The 14,459-nt window shown below is 43.3% G+C and overlaps 1 protein-coding gene across 2 annotated transcripts in view; it reads right to left on the bottom strand.

Moving 5' to 3' along the window:
• Positions 1 to 555: 555 nt before the first annotated feature.
• Positions 556 to 14,459, bottom strand: part of TFCP2L1 (transcription factor CP2 like 1) — a 48,100-nt gene continuing 34,196 nt past the window's right edge. For both annotated transcript variants that reach the window (XM_032763644.2, XM_032763645.2), the window contains 7 exons: positions 13,126 to 13,174; positions 12,934 to 13,027; positions 11,096 to 11,186; positions 9,411 to 9,511; positions 8,041 to 8,183; positions 5,549 to 5,600; positions 556 to 4,604 (listed from right to left, as the gene is read on the bottom strand). In XM_032763644.2, the coding sequence (XP_032619535.1) occupies positions 4,567 to 4,604; positions 5,549 to 5,600; positions 8,041 to 8,183; positions 9,411 to 9,511; positions 11,096 to 11,186; positions 12,934 to 13,027; positions 13,126 to 13,174 (568 nt within the window). In that variant the 3' untranslated portion in view covers positions 556 to 4,566. The remainder of the gene's footprint in view (positions 4,605 to 5,548; positions 5,601 to 8,040; positions 8,184 to 9,410; positions 9,512 to 11,095; positions 11,187 to 12,933; positions 13,028 to 13,125; positions 13,175 to 14,459) is intronic.

The raw sequence follows: 14,459 nt of genomic DNA, 5'->3' as shown, positions 1-14,459 counted from the left end.
CTAACTATATGAGTACAATTAAAGCAATATACTCCTCCCTAGTATTGTACTGGTTTAAGAGTGCTTCTGCCAGTATAGCTTGTTCCTGTATGAGAAAGGAACAAAGCTAAAATGGTGTATGGCACCTTTATACTGGTATAACTACATCCACATTGGGGTAGTACCTGTATATATATTTCAGCTTTAAAAAATAATAATCATACCTCTACCTAGGACGAAGGCAGAGTTGACCAGAATTTCTTACTACTTGGTAACCGTTTCTCCTACACTTATGGGGAAATTGTTTTTAAAATAAACCAGAATAATAAACCAATCTGCATTTCATTTAGTTTTTATAAATGATCCCTGTAAAAACACGAGTGAAATTTTCCAGAAAATTCAGAACTAAGGCCTCTCCAGCTCCTGCTCAGAGTGTTGTATTTAAGCATTGCTGTGGTCCCAGAGCTTTAGGACAGTAGGATTTCTACTGGAAAATGAGAAGTCCAATTAGTAATTTTTAAAAAAACAAAAACTATTCAGATTTGCTCAACTATTATTATTAAGAGAAACCAAATGGGAACTTCAAAGAGACTAAAAATTAACCCAGTGTGAAACTTCACACCAATTAGGTACCCACTCTTAGATAAAAACTAGAATGTTTTCCTCATTTTAGAACACAGTCTGAAGTATGGAATTGCTACCTGACATCTCCATGATTAGTGGAAGTTGTGCACCATTCATCAAGAGGAAACTAACAATGCAACACACAGAGTATGTGCTTTAAAACTAGGGAAGCTACATGTAAGTTAAGAACAGAACAAGAAACGTCAACTCTAAATTTCTTGGTCCCAGTTAGACTCTTGACATTCAAGTATCAGAGGGGTAGCCGTGTTAGTCTGGATCTGTAAAAAGTGACAAAGAGTACTGTGGCACCTTATAGATGTCGCATGCGTCTGACGAAGTGAGTATTCACCCACGAAAGCTTATGCTCCAATACGTCTGTTAGTCTATAAGGTGCTACAGGACTCTGTCGCTCTTGACATTGTTATTTATGCATTTAATGTCTTAGGATGTAGGGCAGTATTAACTTGCCAGGTGCCTAAACTGGTAGTTAAATACAGTAGTTTCAAATACAGGCCCTGATCCTGTGAAGTAGTGCCACTGAAGTCCGTGCATAACATTAAGCACATACAGAAGAGCAGAACTTACAAGTCTAAAGCTTCAGTGGCTCATGAACATTTTGGCTGAGATTTCCAAGACACCTCTGGGCCTTTTAAGTTGGATTTCTTTTCTGGCAACGCTAGCAGAATACCACACATTTCCTCCCGCCTCCACTCATTTCCAAACATTCACACACTGTAATGCAAGGGATTTTGCAAGCCCCAGAAGAATCTGATTGTAAAGTATTCTCAGGCTCTTTCTGATGAGTTAGAGGAGTAGGTTCTAACCCGTTACATCCAGATTCTTAGCTGAAGTCATATCTACTTTTAACTATAGCTTAGGATCCCACATCCCAGCAAGACCCGACTTTAGTTCTAAGAAGTTCCTAAACCCCCTTATCGAGCAGGAGAAAGTCTCAAGTGCACGGCACAGAGAATGGTTGTCTCTATGAGAGCTGAGCTTAGGATGACCCTCAGCATACAAATGAATGTCTTACCTATGCTCTCCCCTCTTTGGTCCCACTGCAGCTAGCAGGCACCAGTAGCCTCCTGGCCACACAGCAGAGCTCTTATACAAGGAATTTTCCATCCCTTGCCCCCTCCAGGAAAGAGTGTTTTTCATTTCAAAATCAAAGACATTCCAGCCCCCTGACTTGTGCCCAGAGAAGTTCTGTGGCACTGCCTCAGATTCACACTTTATTTAATCAAGGGGTCCATATAAGGGAGTGGAGCACTAAGACTGATAGAACTAAGTGGCTCAGATCTCGCACCCAGGAAACAAGGGGCACAAGCAAAGTGCCCTGCTGCAATTTGAATAAAATTCATTTAACCAGAGTTTTGGCCACCTTTCTGCACAAAGTTTCAGCTGCTGCAGCATACAAAGCAGCCAACTGGGCAAGAGCAAGGCCTGTATTTGAAATGTTAATTAGCAGAGGGGGCTGGGAAATATCTGTAGTAACTGTTTGTTGCGGGGGGGGGGGTGTGCCTGAGGGGGGCAGGAAGAGGCAGTTTCTGTTAAATCCTTCCATCGGAAAATATTGATTTCCCACCCCTCCATTTTATTTATTTGAAAAAAATCATAATTGTTGTGTGTCCATTAGAAATTAATCAATCAATCAATTTGCCAGAGTGCCCTGTATCCCCATTTTCTTCTGTGGGCTGGACTCCAGCCCACATTACATCTTCCATAATGCACTATGCCACGAGGCATACCTCCCACTTCCCCCCACCGGCTAGGCTACTACACAATGCATCATGGGAACTGGAGTCCAGCCCACAGGGGAGAAGTGGAGCAGGAGGCACTTGAACTACAACTCATTTTGACAATGTTTTGACACTTCCAATTTGAAACATTTGTTTCAACATTTCCAAAACGGCTGTTTTTCAAAACTTTTCATTCTGTGAAATGTTTTGCATTTCAACTGTTCAGACCAACTCAGGGCAGAAAAACAAATGGCAAAGTCTCAATTGCCCACAGGAAAGAAATTCTCATTTTCAATCAGCCTTCCTAATTAACCACCAAAAAGAGTGAAATGCAACAAGGACCTGATCCAGCTTCAACTGAAATCAATGGGAGCCAGATCAGGCCCATAAAGATGAAAAGGAGACTGGCAGATACAGGCATGCCAACAGGAAGCAAGAATGACACAGCAGATGTCTGTGAGGAGCACGTATTCTGAGTGCCCCCTTACCTGATCTTAGATTCAAATAAACTGATTGCATAAACTAACACGGCTACCCAGACACTTGATTGCATTTGCTACAGCAGATAGCTTATGTAGAAAACAGAAGCTACCACAACTAAATCCCAACATTTACAGCAAGTATCAATTACCAAAAGCTTTTGTTGAATGGAATAAATCCAGAGTTAAGTTGTCAAGAGATTTAAAGTCAGTCTACCACTTCAAAAGCACTCTCCCAAAATACAATGCACTTGACTGAAGCTATTCTAAGCTAAAAAAATATAACATGGTGTGAACAGTTTGCCTCAAGTTGATTTGTCCTTATTTGTATCCTCCAAAAAAAAAAAAAAATCATTGGATTGTATGTGCGTATATTTCCATCCATGTGAAGTCCTTCTGGGCAGCATGCTAAAATGGAACAATACACATTCACCTCTAATAGCAACAGTGGAACAGATGTAGCTACCAAAAATTATATATATTTATTTTGAAAGCAGGTCTTACAGCTGAGTGAAAAAAGAGAAGGGACAGATGGAGAAGAGGTCTAGAGAAAGCTTAGCAGGGTACCAAAAATGGAAATTAGCCCAGTATCTGCTGTATTGTCAAATTGACTGGGAAGGCAGCAGGACAAAATGCTCACCAGGAGCACTGAGACGGAGAGGAAAGTGTTGGTTGGTTGTTTAAGATGAAAGATGGAACAATGCAGTGTGAATCACAAACCGCCATGACTGACTGGTTATAGGAACACAGGATGGGATGCATGCAGATACTTAAATAGTAATTGGGCCAGAACACAGACTTAGGCATCTAAAGATTCCACTTTAAACAAACAATGGAACAACTTCAACAGGAGAAACTGAGGGAACACTATCTCAGAATTTTCCATAGCCTGGTGGATAGGGACCTCACCTGAGAGAATCTCCAACAGGGATCTTCCACATTTGTACTCCTCAGGATGCGGAGGCGGGGGCACACTTGCACTGAGGATCTCCCACATCCTGTGAGAGTATCCTATCCACTAAGCTAACGATAAGGGAGGTCTTCCTCTCCTTCCTCTCCTCCCCCCAGCTGTTATGTTTTGGGTCCCACATGAGCAGCCAAGCACCTGTGTTCCTCCAGTTTGTGGATCACTAGCCAAGACAGGTGACTCCATGCAGCATGTTGACTTTGTGGATCGCAGTCAAAGGTGCCTATCTCTCCCCATTCATTGTACAGGGAGCCGAGGTGTCTAAATTGGCTTTGTGGCTTGCGGTGTTGTTCCGGGGATTTTCTAGGCACTATGACCTTCAATGTTGTTACACCTACACCCGTTTGTGGATCCCACCCATAGTCCTCTGCCTAGAAAGAGGATAAGAGCTTGTATCTGAGATGAGACTGGTGCTGAATGCAAGAGTACTCAGAAGGCACTGTAGATAAACCAGTTCCAGCCATGAGAATTGCTTTTCATTTTGCATTTCCCTTTAGAAAAAGGCAGATGTATCTGAGCAATAAAGCAGGACCCTCAACAACTTAAAAGCCTAAATAGGAGAGAAGGGGTAGAAAAATACAGACTCTGAAGATATTCTCATCTCCATTCTCAGAAAACCACTTGTCTACAAAAGTTTCTTTTTCCTTAAGATCTTTGGTATTTTGCAGTTCATGGGAGCGCTTTATCCAAATGGGTCTTCATGCTTCCAGTCTGGGTTGCAGCAATCTTGGTGAGGCATTGTAGTTTTAGGCTGTTACAGTCCTGCTAGGCCGAGTGGTCATTTTAAAATGATGTGGTAGCCATCATTGCTTTCAGCTGTAATAGTGCAAAGATTATTGCAATTTATTTTAAGTAAAGAAGATGAAAAAATGTAACATTCTGCACTTTCCTCTAATGCAGCTTACATTCTGCTACCACAACTGATTAATAACGATTAATAGCATTCTAACAAAAGCATTTTTTTAAATGATTCTAATAGGAGATTAAGGCTAAATTCTGATCATTTACACTACTGAGGTCGACGGGCTTATGCCAAATTGGCATCAGTATAAACAGAGAATATGGGCCAGATCCTCATCTACTGAAAATTGGCTTCCATGGAGCTAAGATGGTTTACACCAATTGAGGTTTGGGCCTTTGAATTCAGTGGCTTTATAATCCACCTTAAATTCAGTGTAACAGAGCAGCATTTATAGTTTCAGATTTGCACTGGTGTAAGGGAGAGCAGAATTTGGCCCTAGTATTTATTTTTATGCATTCAGCTACCACTCCAGTTCTGCTTGATGCTAGAGATGCAAATCAGAAAAAAAGTCAGCCCTTTCCAGGTAGCTTAGAAGGGATTCTGGACTTCAAATGCTTCATGAAGAAGCTAGTCTGAGGATTCATTTACCTGTGTATTCACTTTCAGATTCTTATCTCAGAGGATACAGTGGTTGTTCATAAAATAAAATCCTTCATTAAGAGGAATAATTACTTTACACCTAAGTTATGTGTAGGCTTATCAGAATATGGATTTAAGTGTGGATGAGAGATTTTAGTCAATCAATGCATTTGACTTTTGCAGTGTTATTTGCTACATATTACTTAAATTTATATGGTCAACAAGGGAAACCAAAGTTTCATTTACAGAACTTTTGGTTATTTATATCTGCTATATTCCACCTTTCTATTTCTTAATTTTCCCCTCTATTTTTTCCCTGAAGTTCTTAGGCAGTTGAAACCAATAGTATAAAACAGCAAATAGCATCAGAATAGCATACCTTTTAATGTGCTGATAACAAAACAAGACTCATCCTGGAAGTTTTGCACCATCTGAATGGCAGGGGGGAAAAAAAATAAGAAAAAAATTCTTCGTAACAGTTGATGTCTTAACATTTTGAGCACAACAAGTTTTAATTCAACGCCCAATATAACTTTTAAAGGGAAGGTCAATCAGCTGAGCATCTGATCTTACAAAGTACCGAGCATTTTGCCCCAATACAGCAAAGCAATTGAATATACGAGTAGTCCATTAAAGCCAATGGGACTAACTCATGCTTAAGTGTTTTTCTGGATCAGATCTATAGTGATCCGCATTTGCGGGATCGAGTCCAAAGATTACCACACAAATTCATTTTTTCCTGCTACATCAAGTCACCCAGTGCATCCCCACTCTAGATCGGGTGAGCATCTGGCCCTCAAACTGGCCTACCTCCATTGACTTCAACAGGTTTAGGCCAATTGACATCAGCTGGGGCCAGGATCGTAATGCAGGCTTATTACACATTTACTAGTTTTTCACCAGCCGATTTTTAAGTGTCCCAAGCACCAGGGCTTCTATAACTTCCTTGGGGAGACTATTCTTCCTCTCCAACAAGGCCTGATCTTGCACTAAAGTCAGTGGCAAACACCCTTTGAAGTCGACAAGGCCTGACAAGGGCCACAGATGTTACTGTAAGGAAGTTAAAAGTCATGGATCATGTCCTAAGTTGGTGTAGTTCCATTGACATCAGTGGAACTATGCCAATTTACAATTGCTGAGATATGGTCCCTTCTTTAGAAGTCTACTAACAGATTTACTAGTGAAATATTTGTCCAATCAAAAGGACGTTGATCAGTTAAGAGTAGATCATTGCTATCATTTCATACTTTTGAATACGAGAGGACGTTTGCTCCTAAAAAAAGGAAAAATGGAGTCCTTCCTGTACATACAGAATATCATTAATGTCCTTAAATAAAATAAGCTAGACAGCATACATCTGATTATTTTGTTTACACGTAACATTTGCCTGTTTCCTCCTCTCTGCAAGTAGACAATACACATACACCTTAACCAAAATCATATGAGAAACTCAAAAGAGAAAAAAAAGAGTGAGATCTCTGCTGGTACAGTTCGTAGCTAACCTAAGCAGAGCTAGTTACTCAAGAGAACTAATCAGATTTTAAAGAAAAGTCCAGTTTCCATTTAAATCCCCAAATAACTGATCAGGTTGGGCACAGAGTTAGGAGTTCCTCTGGAAAACTCGCTGAAAGTGTTACAAGGGGAGCTGAGGCCCAGAGCTTGGAAGGCAGTTAAGTGCCCAACTTTTTGAGCTATTTTGAGAGTTTAGCTCCCATTGTGTGCTGAGCACTTGAAAATCTGGCCCCTACCTGTTTAAACTTGACCCCCAGGGCAAGCAGAGCAATTCCACTTCCATTCTCTTGAAGTTCTCATGCTAAGCTCCCTTTCCACCTCTGGTTCCCCTCAGGCTAAGTTAACTCCCCTACTCTCTCTCTCTTCCCCTCCTCCCCAAATTGGACTCCACTGCACTGGGTGTGTGTGTGCACCTAATGATGCATGAAGTACATTAACTCAGTGCCTCTCCTTTGCATCACTTGTGCCTCTCTGCCACTAGAGCACAAAAGACCAAAATTAAAGTAATAGATATTGTTAATAAGTAACTTAAGTATTTAATTAAGGCCTCTCACACCAGAGGTAGTTGAGGCAATTCCCTCCCTCACGGGTTGCCTTAAAGCACTTCATGCTTATTAAACGCTGAAGGTTTCTGATTTAATCAGGGTGAAATGGCAAGGAGACTTTCAGAGTAAGCATTACAGGTTTAAATTTAGGCCCCACTTGAGTCCCACTCTCTGCTTCATTTGCTTTAACAATGTTCCTTTCAGGTGTAGTGCCAGTCCATCTAAATGAAGCTCCTTAAGTGATTCTGGCGCATGAAAAGAGTAAGTCAGTTAGAGAAAAAGAAGACTGAGGCAATTCACTATTAACATGCAAAATGGAACAGACCAAATGAAATGCTTGTGTAAGCAGGGAACTGCCAAGAATTCAGAGACATTGTTACATACACCTAGCAAGCAATGGCTTTGGCTCAATGTCTCCAGCCTTTGGCTAAGTGACTGGCAAGTGATTTCCAGGTGTCCAACCTTAAAGGGCCTGAGTTTCAGATCCGGTACCCAAAAAAGTTACCACTTTTGAAATTCACTAATTCATCAGAATTAAGATATATTTCATGCTACAGCACATAACACTTAAAAGGAAGTTCTCTCTTTTGTTCTCCTTAAGAGTTGTATGGCTGAATTCTTTGATTTAAGACTCAAAAACATCTTAGACAAGTGTGATAGTTAAACAAAATTTTTCAGGCTTAGCAATCTTGACTAGTTCCCTTGGAGACTCTTGCATAGTTTTAAAGGTCAGCCTAAATATAACAAAAGAAAGTCAGGAAGCTGTCTTGAACTCTGATACTTCATACCAGATGTGTTTGCTTTAGCCCCTTACCTCATTGCTCACTAATACATGGATCCCTGTAGGTCCTTGTCGATAGATCCGATTTATCTGCTGTGGGGAAATGCTATACAAGTTTGCAATCTTCTCAATTAATTCCAGGGTTGTCAGCTCTTCCAAGAAGACTGCATGATATACTGCAATAATTAAGGGAAACAAGCCTTTATACATACAACCAAAAAGCTTGACTTCAATGAATGAACTGGATATAAAAGATCAAGCGCTAGATCTGGAGCTGGTGTAAGTTAGCATAGCGCCTTTGAAGTAGTGCCAATTTATAGCAGCTAAGGATCTGCCCCCAAATGTCTAATATTTCTCTGCATGTAAGAAGGCAAGCAAAATCTAGATAAGTTTTGGCCCAGGTTTGCCTGCATAAAGACTCAAACTGCCAATAAAACCACACATTGCCAGACACTAAATGAAACACCCTTTATATGAGTGCCAGTTGATTTTCTTAGAGAATTGTGTGGTTCTGCTGACCCCATTTTGGCACTTTGGATACATCTGAAAGAGAATTAGTTTGAGCTACAGGAAGATGAATGAGTTTCTATATTAACAAGAAAAAAGCCTAGCACATGTGTAGTTTTTTGCATGCATAGATCTCAAAGCAGAACCCAGAACAGAACCTGAACCTCCTGATGCTCAATCCTGTGACCTATCCTGCAGGGCCCACTACCCTCTGGCATTTCTGCATATTCCATTCTCAAAAGGGAAGAGTCTTGCATCTGTTCTTCAAATTCTATTAACTGAAACAGCTGATGACTTTTTAATGGCAACCATTGTACTTTAGTCATCTCCTATATGGTGTTATCAGTTGCTTCCTATTTTACATGCAAGGTGATAACTGCAGTAGGTCAGGTACCAATGGGTGATAATGTTTGATAATGCTGATTTTTAAAAAGGGTAAAGGGGCCACAATCTCCCTTCCATCAAAGGACTTGAAGGGGGCCAAGGAGAACCCCTGAATTGGGCAGAGCCGGCTTGAGAGAGGGTATGGCCAGGATGGCTGGGAAAAGATGCAGATTCATTTGGTGGTTTCAGTGGCATTCCATTGGAGGGGCTATTGTGGAGCCACGGGCAGAAATTAAAGCTGCCCTGTGTTGATGGCTCCCTTAAGGGAAGGTGGCAGTGTAAACATCACCTGTCTTTCCCGAATAACCCTCAAGTCAGCACAAGTTGCATCCCTGTGGCAGGCAGGATGCTGTCTGTGCTCTATGCCCTTGTGGAGCTGAAGCCAACTCAGCAGAGTTGCAGTTGGGGTGAACCACTGTTAACCTTCAGACATGAAGCAGTCATATGTGGAGCTCAGAACCAACGCATCTCATCAGACTAGCACATATGGGAGCAGAGGTCAGGAAACTTACCACACAGATTACCATCTCCATTCTCTCGTTTTTGGTGCAGATGAGACCTGTTCTGCTCTGGTTCTTGACAGACATAAATTGTCATTTTAGGCCTTACGTTTCTATGGGTTTAAAAACAAAGGCAAAAATTCTTTATTATTAGATTGTGTTGTTGGTGTGAACCGGTCCACAACGCACTGGAACAGCTGTTGTGGACTCATTTAGGTAGAACAGAGGTGGACAAATTTTTTGGCCTGAGGACCACCTCGGGGTTGCACAACTGTATGGCGGGCCGGGTAGGGAAGGCTTTGCATCCCCAAACAGCCTGGCCCCGCCCCCTCCCACTTCTCACCCCTTGACTGCTCCCCTCAGAATCCCCAACCCATCCAACCATGCCCCCTGCTCCTTGTCTCCTAACCACCCCCTCCCAGGACCTCCACCCCTTTTCCACCCCCCTGCTCCCTGTCCCCTGACTGCCCCAACCCCTATCCACACCCTCACCCCCTGAACGCCCCCCCCGGGACTCCCACCCCCTATCCAACCACCCTCTGCTCCTCGTCCCCTGACCTGCCCCTCTCAGGACTCCCCCCACCCCTAACTGTCCCCTGGGATCCCACCCCCTTATCCAGCCCCCCTGATCCCTATCCCCTGACTACCCTCCCAACCCATAGCCACAACCCCACCCCCTCAACAGGCCCCTCTGAGACTCTGACTCCCAAACCCCCCGTTCCCCATCCCCTGACCACTGCCCCCGAACCTCCACCCCTCCAACAGCCCCCTCCTCCATGACTGTCCCCCAGGATTCTCTGCTCCCTTATCCAACCCCCCCTACACTCCCTGCCCCCTTACCAGCAGCAGGAGCTCACAGCCACAACACCCGGCCAAAGCCAGCTGTGCTCCCCACTCTGCCCAATGGAAGCGGTGGGCCACAGCGCAGACTGGCTGCAGGGGAGGGGGGACAGTGGGGGAGGGGCCGGGGACTAGGCTCCCTGGCTGGGAGCTTGGGGGCCGGGCAGGACAGTCCCATGGGCTGGATGTGGCCCGCGGGCCGTAGTTTGCCCACATCTGGGGTAGACCATAAATAAGCAGTTAAGGGGAATCTTGACACTAGCTTTGCGGGAGAGGAGATGCACCAGGAGATTTGGTAACAGAAGTTTCCCAACCCTGGGAGATGATGGAATTGATGCTGAGCAGCCTTGACTCCTATGAAGCAAATAAGATTGAGGGTGCTCAGTGCCACACAAGAGGCCCTTAGTACACAGACGGCTAAAGCCCTCACTGATTTGAACCCAGCCCAGCTGGTTAGCAAGTGTAGCCAATGCCTCCTGATGAGGGTTAGGAGGCATTTGTGGGCTCAGTCTTTTTAGTCCATTAAACCTTGGTTTCTGCTGATACAGGCAACACAGGTACCAGATGGGATGTCAACATGTCTCTGCTGGGAAGCACACTGAGACCACTAACTGATTCCAAACAGACCACTGAAGAACCACATTATGCTAATGACTTTTCACTCATCTCTGACCTAGGCAGTATTCAAACTCATACCTCAGAGTGAATAGCCCACTGCCAACCCCCTGAGCCACCCAGACTTGAAGGAGACCCACTTCAAGGACTTTACAGAGGCACTGCAACCAGAGACGCTGAATTAACACTGGAAGCACCAATGAGTGCTGCAATAGTAGTATCTGGAAGAGATAGGTACAAACCTTCCTTTGATTGCATTAAAGAGCCGAATTCCATCAGCAGGCCCACAGATCTGAACAAAATCTTCTTTGGACATCTTCAGTAAGTCAGCACCTAGACATTTCAAGGTTATTTTTAGAGGTTAAACAAAACAAAAGAGCTTCCAAATAATCAGAAACATGTACAGCTGGACCTGTTAAGAGATGCTGGATGAACAGTAACATTCCCAGGGTGTGCACTGCAATCGATCCCTTCACAAAAGTTTTTCTGCTAGTCCACAGAATGGCGAATAATGAGCAGTGGTCCAGAGGAAGTGCTTTTAACTGCCACATGTACAAGCTAGACTGAGTTCCTGGTCAGTGGACCAAAATCTACTCTTGACTACACACATCAATGCACTTTTAATGGAGTAACACAAAACAAAAATTGGCCATGCAACCCTTGCTGCCCTAGATGGCTAGGGCTGGTCATGAGTAGAAGACCTCACTTTCCTGCTGCACGGGGACGTTTTAAAATGTCTTGTTGACCAAGATTGTAGAGGCCTTAAACTCAACTTGATGACATTTCTGTTTCTCTGTCTGCAACATAACTTTTGAATGTCTCATCTGACTAATTTCAATGTTTCAGAGAACATGCGTTGTTGGGGCCATGTCAGTCCCAGGATATTGGAAAGAAAAGGTGGGTGAGGTGTAATCTCTCTTATAGGACCAACTTCGTTGGTGAGAGAGACAACTTGTCTCTCTCACCAACCAAAGTTGGTCCAATAAGAGAGATTACACCTCACCCACTTTGTCTCCCTGGAGAAAGTACTAGGCAACAATGGATATTGGATTTCCCCTATGGATTTTGGGGAAAATGGGGGACACATGGAGCCCCTGCCTTCTGATTACCACAGCCATAACTTCAAGCACCTCTGCAATTGGCTCTAGATCAAACATTGGGTTGATGGCACCCATTAATACCATCCAGCATAACAATTCCCAATCTCTCCCCAGCTTCCTAATAGAGTTTGACTCTGACACCTTGACAAACTGAATGGTTTTATCTCCCAGATTAGCAATGGTGGAGAAGGGGAGAAATGGGGTGTACACACAGGCAGTGGCACATGGGGAGAGAATGGAGGATTGCATGGGAGGCACACAGAGCCCCTCATATTGGAGGTAAGGTTCGAATAGAGGTGCACACAGAGCTGCTAGTATAAGGGGTGTGGGGGAGAGAAGTGGGTGACCCTGATATGAGAGAGAGAAAATGGGAGGCACACAGAACCCCTGTCGGTGGGGAGGAAGGGAGATGGGGAGAGAAGTTGCAGAGAGACCCTGAAACAAGAGTTGGGAGGTTGCCACACAGGGAGCTTCTAGGTGGGGAGACAGAGGGATGCAAGGAGTCCCGATGTGTCCAATAAGCTCAGCCTTCAAAATGCTGAAAAGTGTGTCATCTCCTAGTATGTACCTTTAAGATATTCACGGTCAGTTCCTTCCTCAAAAGCATGATGAAAGTTAGCTTAATTGGAACAACCCACATACATTTCATGCACCAATGAGAGAGAGTAGAATTTCAGTGACCAAGATTTTCAAAACCAAGTTGCCCAAAATTAGACTTCAAAGCCCATATTTTGGCACCAAAATGAGTGGCCCAGTTCACACAAGAGCTGATTTTTTAAGCAGCTCCTATTAAGATTATATAGGGACTTAGGAACTTAACTTTAGGCATCCAGTTTTGGAAATCCTTACCAATCTTTAAGAGGTTCCTCCAAACCCCAGCTCACCATTTTCTTTGACAAATGCTACCAACCTCCAAAGAATGATCCACACGTGTACCAGGAAGAAAAAAAGAACCAAAAACACGGACCACTTAAACTCACCCGAGAAACTTGAGAAGAGTCTACAGAATGGAGAAAACCTATTACGATGAAGCCACTGCTGGACATCTTGAATGGAAGCAGAGGGAAGGAGGTGCTACATTGCAAAAAGAATAAGAGGGTCTTGAAATGAACTGTTCAGCAGTGTCCTAAAAAAAGGAAAAGCACCACATTAACATGATCCCAAATACTTACATCGTTGCTGGGAGGCAGGAGCTCCACTTGGTGGGTTGGAGAACTGTTGCTAAAAAATTGTATAAAGCAGGGAGAGAAAAAAAATGTTATTTTAAAATTGACAATGAAAATTGTTGGTTGTCTTTCCCCACCCCCCTCAACCCCTTGTCTTGACTGTCAAGAATTTTATGTCAAGTTGACATTTTTTCCCCTGATTGGATCAGTTATTTTTTAAATCAGTCTGGGCAAAATTCTGCAAGTAAACTTCCATTGACATTGTCCCTTTGTGTTGCTTTACAAATCCATCTGGATGGAAAGCAAGCAGACTTTGTGGGAGAAAAAGTTAATGCCTTCTAATCCCTCTCCCCAAGATCTTGCATTAACTCCTTGAGAGGAATGTGCGCCAAGGAAAAGTGGTGAAGGAAAGTGAAGGGAAGAGAAGTCCATCAGATTTAATAATCCTACTACCATGGAATTAATCTTCAGCAGGTTGCAGAAAGCAATCATGTTTACTCATCACTGTCACATTTACAGAATAAAGCTAACCTTGACCCTGGACATATCATCAGTTGCACACATGCACTCCCATTGGCTTCACTGGAGTTTGCAGAGGTGCAATGGAGGGCGTGATCAGGCCCCTTAAGCTCTGTCCTGAACCAAAACACACCACAGCAACTGTGAGTGCACTTTCAGGTCTCCCACATACTCGCAGGAAAACTGTGCTTACCACATTGAGTTCAAACTTTTCAGCTGGGCAAGTGTCTATCCTCAAACCATTCATGCTAAGAGGGTCTGACCTGCCAATGCAGGCTGGGCACAAACATTTTACCATCCCTGGGCCAAGCCATGAAACTCCCAGAGATGTTCACAGGAGTTTGCCTGCACAAAAATGGAGTAAAGAAGGACCCCATGATTTGACCCTGGTGTTATTATTTTAAACAGGGCAAACTGTATTTGAACAGTGTTAGCCCAAACTGGTTTAAACCATGTTTCAAGTAAACACGTTTTATCCTCCAGGGTGGACTGGGCCTTAAAAAAATGCTAAAGATTTGCCTATAGAGCTAATTATTTACCTTTGAATAGAAGCGGGCATTCAGAAGAGTTATCAGCTAGCAAGCTAGTGTCTATTTTTGCAATCTGAATATTTTCCCCTGCCTCACAGGCCAAGTCTGTCAGTGCAAAGTGAGATGATATCAGGCCTGTTTACATACATTAAATTTAAAATGAGAACACTAGATATCCGTTACAAACACTTAAGACCCAACACTGCCCTTACTGATGTACAGAGCAGAACTTTCACTGACCATCCCACAGTGTCTCAGTGTAAAATATTATTCCTTTCCCCTGCCCAATAC

This window comes from Chelonoidis abingdonii, chromosome 10 (genome assembly GCF_003597395.2).
Source record: "Chelonoidis abingdonii isolate Lonesome George chromosome 10, CheloAbing_2.0, whole genome shotgun sequence".
Lineage (NCBI taxonomy): Eukaryota > Metazoa > Chordata > Testudines > Testudinidae > Chelonoidis > Chelonoidis abingdonii.
This window is presented reverse-complemented; position numbering and strand designations above follow the sequence as displayed.